The sequence below is a fragment of the Delphinus delphis genome, chromosome 17, assembly GCF_949987515.2.
Source record: "Delphinus delphis chromosome 17, mDelDel1.2, whole genome shotgun sequence".
Lineage (NCBI taxonomy): Eukaryota > Metazoa > Chordata > Mammalia > Artiodactyla > Delphinidae > Delphinus > Delphinus delphis.
In genome coordinates this window covers 79540172-79546760 of record NC_082699.1, presented here as the reverse complement: position 1 = coordinate 79546760, position 6589 = coordinate 79540172, and the positions used below count along the sequence as shown (strand labels likewise).

General features: G+C 65.4%; 1 protein-coding gene across 3 annotated transcripts; it reads left to right on the top strand.

The window, feature by feature from the left end:
• On the top strand, positions 1 to 5114 carry GFUS (GDP-L-fucose synthase). 3 transcript variants are annotated; one of them, XM_059995275.1, is made up of 11 exons: positions 1 to 135; positions 1153 to 1309; positions 1625 to 1739; positions 2831 to 2959; positions 3033 to 3106; positions 3304 to 3437; positions 3558 to 3622; positions 3986 to 4052; positions 4211 to 4290; positions 4503 to 4602; positions 4777 to 5114. In XM_059995275.1, the coding sequence occupies exons 2-11, from the start codon at positions 1164 to 1166 to the stop codon at positions 4830 to 4832; spliced, it is 966 nt and encodes a 321-aa protein (XP_059851258.1). In that variant the 5' UTR covers positions 1 to 135; positions 1153 to 1163; the 3' UTR covers positions 4833 to 5114. The 3 variants fall into 3 exon arrangements, with proteins under 3 accessions (XP_059851258.1, XP_059851259.1, XP_059851260.1); XM_059995276.1 differs by having other exon boundaries at positions 17 to 124; XM_059995277.1 differs by lacking the exons at positions 1 to 135; positions 1153 to 1309 and adding an exon at positions 1359 to 1400.
• Positions 5115 to 6589: the final 1475 nt, after the last annotated feature.

The following is a 6589-nucleotide window of genomic DNA, read 5'->3' as shown; positions in this document are numbered from 1 at the left end:
CCGCCAGGACTCCATTTCCCAGAGTTCCGCGGGAGGGCCCGACCTGATCCCGCTCCCTCCACCTAACCCCAACGCGTGGCAGGACTCTCAACCGGCGCCTGAAGCCGCTCTCCGGGCAGGTCAGGTAAGACGCAGGTGAGACAGCGCGGGGCACGAGGGGACCCTGGGACGGGGGGCGTGGTGTGGCGAGCCGGGGCCTGGGCCTTGGGTGCCCCGTGACAGCCAGAGGGGCCTGAGGGGTACCAGGAACTGGGGGCGTAGGAGGGGCCTGGAAGCGTGGGAGGGGGCCCAGCTGCAAGATGCGGTGGGTTCGGAGGTGGGGCCAGGAAGGAGACCCGGGGGCGTGGGAAGCGCCTGAGGGACGTGGAGGGGCCCGGCCGTGGTGGGGTCTACCCCAAGGCCTGCTGCCGCGCTGCGCGCGCTCTCGAGAGCAGCGGAATTTCTGGGCAGCGTCCCCTCCTGTCCGGGCTGCCCGTGGGGCCCTGCAGCGGGGTCAGAGTCGTCCTGTAGCGGCCCGAGCAGATTTCCAGCCCCCAGGAAGGGTCCTCAGAGGTGGTGGCGCCCCGAGGCCTGTCCATTTCTTAGCCAGAAGCGCAACCTGCCCAGAAGGAGCCAGGCTCTCGAAGGCTAGCTGGGACCAGCCGGCCGCTGGTGGGCCCCGGGTTGCATACACAGGCGCCGCCCCTTCCCCGTCTGTAGCATATGGACTTTGGCTGGGAGCAGCCCAAACGACCTGGGCCAGGAGCCCCCAGTCCCAAGGTTGGCTGCCTCCCCTCTTGTCAGACAGAGGGGAGCTGAATGTTCCCTTTCTTGGCCCAGTGGGGGTCAGGGTTGGGCCTGCCGGGCAGAGCCTGGCTCTCCCAGCTGGGTGGTAGTCCTAGGGCCCCTGTGCAGCTCTAGACAGAGGACTTCCTGGGGAGCAGGGCTGAGAGGAGGGGATGACTCAGGCTAGATGGGTCTGTCTGGTCCCCAGTGGGCAGTCTCCCTGCGCTGCTGACCTTATACTGTGCCCGTTGCCCCAGGCCAGCCCTTGGAAATCACAGTGAGGCCCAGTGCTAAGGGCAGTGACCCTAGGCTGGGGCATCTCAAGGGAGTGGGGTTCTGTTGCGGGGGAGCGGGATGGCCTCAGCCTCACACCATTTGGCCCTGCAGGTGCAGCCAACATGGGTGAGCCCCAGGGGTCCATGCGGATCCTAGTGACTGGGGGCTCTGGGCTGGTGGGCAGAGCCATCCAGAAGGTGGTAGCAGATGGGGCCAGGCTGCCCGGAGAGGACTGGGTGTTTGTTTCTTCCAAGGATGCTGATCTTACGTGAGTGGGCTCATCCCTGGAGCAGCCCCACCATGCCCTCTCCAGACTGAGAGCTCCGGGCCAGGCCTATTCCTGGGCCTGGTAGCCTCAGGTCAGGCCCGTCCCTGCCAGGTGGCTGGCCTGGCCTGGGTGTGTGCAGTTTTGCTTCTGGGCAAACTTCCTCCCATCTCTTCCTGGAAGCCCACACCCTCATGCCAGCCAGAGCCTGACCCTCCCACCTTCGGCCCCGCCTGCCTCCTGCCCCCAGTGCTTTCAGCCAGGGTGCTAGTTCCCTTGGGCCTCCAAGCAGCCCCTGATGGCCCGGCTCCCCCTCAGGGATGCTGCACAGACCCGAGCGCTGTTTGAAAAAGTCCGGCCCACACATGTCATCCATCTTGCTGCAATGGTGGGGGGCCTGTTCCGGAATATCAAATACAATTTGGACTTCTGGGTAAGTGAGGGGGCCCCAGTGAGTACTGGGAGCCAGGACCCCGGATTCTGGGAACTTCCTGGCCAACTTCCCAAGCTCCTGTTCTGGCCCAGGGAAGTCCCTGAGGGGCCCCCAGTGACCCACACTTGATTTGTAGGTAGAGGGGCACGCAGGTGGGCCTGGGGGCATTTGGCCGAATAGGAAAAGCCTCAGAGCTAACCTGGGGGTTGGAGGAGCTGAGACAAGCCAGTGTTTGCCTTGTGACCCCCGGCTGGTTCCTGCCCCCTGGGCCTTCAGACCCTCCTGGTTCCAGGAGGTCCAGCTGCACTGAGCCAGGCCCACAGTGCGCTCAGGGGTGCAGAGGTGCGTGAGCTGGGCTCTGGGCCTGCAGCATGTGCCCTGAGGGGTTGCACGTGTGGGGCAGGGGCAGGAGGAGAGCTGGGCTCGCCCACAGCCCTGCCCCTGCCTGGCTGGGCCTCTGAGGGCTGGCCCATCATCTCTAAAATTGGCCTTGGCCTGGTTTGGCCCTGCATCGGGCCTGGGATGGCAGAAGCTTAGACCAGATTTTCCCTGGGGGCCCCTGTCGCCACAGGGCCCTCCTCGTCTCAGTGACAGCCTTCGCAGCAGGCTGCCCGGCCACCACCTCTCCCCAGACCACCCAAATGCCCTGGCCAGCTGAAGTCCCCGGAAGGGGCTGGAGGAGGGGTGTGGCCAGCCAAGGCTTCACTGCTACTGAGCAGTAGAGCGGGGTGAGCTCCTGGGGGTGTGGGAGTGGAGCCCCCTGGGCTCCTGGCTCGCACCTCACCTGCCTAGCCCGCAGCAGCCCCTGTGGGCAGGCTCAGCCCTGAGCTTAGGGGTGTGGCCCTCTCCTCAGGGCCCTCCCCCAGCCTCAGAGTAGGCAGGCCTGGACCCTCCTACAGCCCTGGGGGTGGGACTAACAGGCTGGGAGGGGGCCATGGTCTCTGGACAGTGGGTCCTGGGAGCTGGTAGAACCGCTGGCCCAGGTACTGCCTGCCAGGTGTGTCCGCACTTCTGTCCCTGGAGGGGCAGGTAAGGGCTGGCATCCTGCCTGGGGCCTGAACCTTGCCCTGCCCCTGCCCCTGCCCCCTCAGCGGAAAAACATACACATCAACGACAACGTGCTGCACTCGGCCTTCGAGGTGGGGGCGCGAAAGGTGGTCTCCTGCCTGTCTACCTGCATCTTCCCCGACAAGACCAGCTACCCTATCGATGAGACCATGGTGAGGGGCGGGGCTGGGGCGGGGCCTGGCCTGGGGGCAGGGCTGAGAAGCAGCGGCTCCTCTGCTTCCCCAGATTCACAACGGACCCCCGCACAGCAGCAATTTTGGCTACTCTTACGCCAAGAGGATGATCGACGTGCAGAACAGGTCCTCTTCCCGCGCGTGCCAGGCTGAAGCCAGCCAAGAACGGGGAAGGGGGCCCCAGACGCCCTGTGGTGGGTGGGCCCAGGGGGCCGCCCTGGCAGGGCGCTCAGATCTCGGCTCCCCTCCTTGCTAGCCTCGGCTGGGGTGGGGCTCGCCCGTGATCCGAGGATGAGGGCCAGAGGGGATGCTGTGCCCCGCAGGGCCTACTTCCAGCAGCACGGCTGCACCTTCACCGCTGTCATCCCCACCAATGTCTTCGGGCCCCATGACAACTTCAGCATCGAGGACGGCCACGTGCTGCCTGGCCTCATCCACAAGGTGCATCTGGCCAAGAGTGAGTGACCGCCACCCATGGCACAGCTGTGTGCTTGCTTGATGGGGCCCCTGGGGCACAGCGGGGAGGAGGGGCGGTGCTGGCACGTCCCCTCTGACCCCTGCCCTCCCCACCCTGCAGGTCGCGGCTCAGCCTTGACAGTGTGGGGCACAGGGAGGCCTCGGAGGCAGTTCATCTACTCACTGGTTGGTGCCGCGAGGGGCACAGCTGTTCCCCAGAACGTCTCCTGGAGCTGCCGTGCTGGCTGTGGGGAGGCATGAGGGAGCCTAGGAAGGGCCGGGTGTCCAGGCTGAGCCCCCAGGGGAGCAGTCACTGGTTCTTGCTGGGTCCGTGTACGTTCCATTCCCCAGGGACGTTGCTGGGTACAGCTCTGAGCTCATCAGGAGAAAGGACTTGGGGCTGAGCTGGCCAAGCACTGCCCAAAGGGGGTACCCCGGGCCCCAGCCAAGCCTGGGCTGCACCCCGCCAAGCAGGAGCACTTGGGAGAGGTGACCTGGGCCCGTTTGGCCATAATTTGTGGCCTTTGACCCTGGCTGTCTGATCTCCAGGACCTGGCCCGGCTCTTTATCTGGGTCCTGCGGGAGTACGATGAGGTGGAGCCCATCATCCTGTCAGGTGGGTGCCCTGCAGTCCCACCCCCATTGCAGTGGGGCAGGACACCCGTCTGTCCTGAGAGCCGCTGAGCAGGGCAGCGGGAACGTCTGTGGGGCTGGGCGGCAGCGGGTCCAGGCAGAGGAGGCCTGACCTGGCCACTGGCCCCTCGGTCCCCACAGTGGGTGAGGAGGATGAGGTGTCCATCCAGGAGGTGGCTGAGGCCGTGGTGGAGGCCATGGACTTCCATGGGGAGGTCACCGTATCCTTTGGTTCTAGGCGGGAGAGCGTGGGCCTCCCTGCAGGAGGCCGTGGGTGTGACGCACCCATGGCACTCACCCTGGCAGCCGGGGGGGGGAGGGTGTCTGCTGCTTTCTCCTGGAGGCTCCCCCTGGGAAGGCTAGACAAGCTTCAAGGGCAGGCTGGTGGAAGGGTGGGCTGCCCCTTCTGCTGTGCCCTTGACCAGGTGCCTAGTTTGATACAACCAAGTCAGATGGGCAGTTTAAGAAGACGGCGAGTAATGGCAAGCTGCGGGCCTACCTGCCCGACTTCCGGTTCACGCCCTTCAAGCAGGGTGAGCCCTCCCACCCCAACCCTCAGGACCGCCCGGCCCCTCCCCAGGCCTCAGCTTCCCTACTGCCAGTTGGGGGTGGACGCCCTGCAGCTTTGGCCTCCACACCCTCACCGTGGAGGCAGGACACGGGGTGACTGCCCTACATCCCTGGGCCTCACCCGCCCGCCTCTGCAGCCGTGCAGGAGACCTGTGCCTGGTTCACTGACAACTACGAGCAGGCCCGGAAGTGAAGTGTGCGGCGGGAGCGGGTGCCGCCCTCTCCCCGGCGCTCAGCCAGCAGAGCCCAGCGGCAGCCACTCAGAACCTGCCGGGGCTGAGGGCACTGCCCTCGTGGCGGCCGGCCCCTGCCCCACGCCCTCTGCCGGGGTAGACCTGGCTGACTCTCCGGTGAGGCCACCGTTCACACCGTCCTCAGGGAAGCCAAGGCCTGGCCAGGCCCAGCACCCTGCTCCCCGACGCCAGTCGCAGAGCATGTACACTTCTGATCCCTGGGAGCCAATAAAGTGCGTTTCCACAGGCCTGGCCCCGGCAGCTCTGTATCAGCCCCCCATATCCCCCGCCCCAGCACTGCCTCCTGAGCCTGGCCAGCCCCCAAGAGCTGCTGGGCCACGGTGGCCAACTGTCCCTGGGGTAGAAGGGCAGCAGTGGCCGGAGACACGGAGAGGTGGGTGTGTGGGCAGGTGGCAGGAGAGGCTGGACTGTCAGCCGGCGGGGACAAAGGGCAGGCACCTGCGGCAGTCCCCACCGGCTGCGGGGAGAGCCGAGCCTCTCCACGCACAGCCGGGTGCAGGCCTGGGTAACCTGCACTCCCCGGGCTTACCCGCCCCCATCCCAGGACTTTGGGGAAAGAGGCTGGGTCTGGATTTGGACAGGCTGAGCAGGAACACAGATGGATCTGAGGAGAGCAGTGGCGATTGGCCAGGTCAGGCCTGGCCCCTCATCGCCCTAGCCCTCAGGTAGCAGCTTGGGTGCTGGGGCTTGGCCTGCCCTTCTCCCATGGGCAGCAATAGGTGTCACGCAAGAGTGGGCCTGGCGGGCACGGCAGTGAGCGGCACAGGCCTCCCATCCTCAACAGGAAAGTCTGGACCGGTTGACCCACCGGCCTCCGCCTAGCCAGTCAGTGCCGGGTGTGCTTCCCCCAGGACCCAGGCACCTTCCCTGGCTCCGGGGCCCACCTCCCCTGGGGTACCCTTTGCTGTCTTCACACCAGTGACTCCCAGCTCTCTTCTGGCCCCAGGTGTGCCTGCCACGTTCCTTACTTGCTTTGTTCATTCAGGCGCTGTGGGCTGCCTTCCCTGTGCCGGCCACGCGAGCCCCACCCCCCGTCCCGTGTCCAGCTGATCCCTCACTGCGTTTGTTACCACCACCCCGGCCCACAGGCCTCTCCAGGGGCCAGTCCTGCCCCTCTCACATCAGTGCCTGCCCACCTCTTAGGTCTCTGCTGACTGAGGCCCACCCCACCTGCTTGCTTCTCTGGAAACACCTCCCCTCCCCCACCCCCCAGGGCTTGGAGCTCCAGGACCTGGTCGGCCCTTCATGCTGTATCCCCTGGGTGCCAGCCCTTTGTGAATCTGAAGGGTCTGCCCCTGTGGGCGTTCAGGGAGAGGGGGAGGGGTGGTCCCTGAGTGGGAGCTCGGGTCAGCCAAGTGAGAATGGGGGGAAGGAGGCCCTGCGCGGGGCAGAGAGGCCTGGACGTGCCTGGCCTCAAGTAGTGGTTGTGTGTCCTGACTTGTCCCTTGGGTTATGGGGTGTGTGTTTATCGTAGAGGGGCTGTCTCTCCAGCCAGAATGCAAGTCTGCGGGGTGGGGGTTTGTGCACTCCACTGCTGTGTGCCCTTCGTTCCCAGCCCAGAGCAGGGCCCCCACGCTGAAGGGGCAGCGTTGAAGGAATGAAGGGATCTCATTGTTGAAGAGCTCTGAACGTGTCAAAGTAGAGTTTAAAGAAAATAACATCTTTAAAATTCAGTCTTAAAAACTGCAATCTTAGT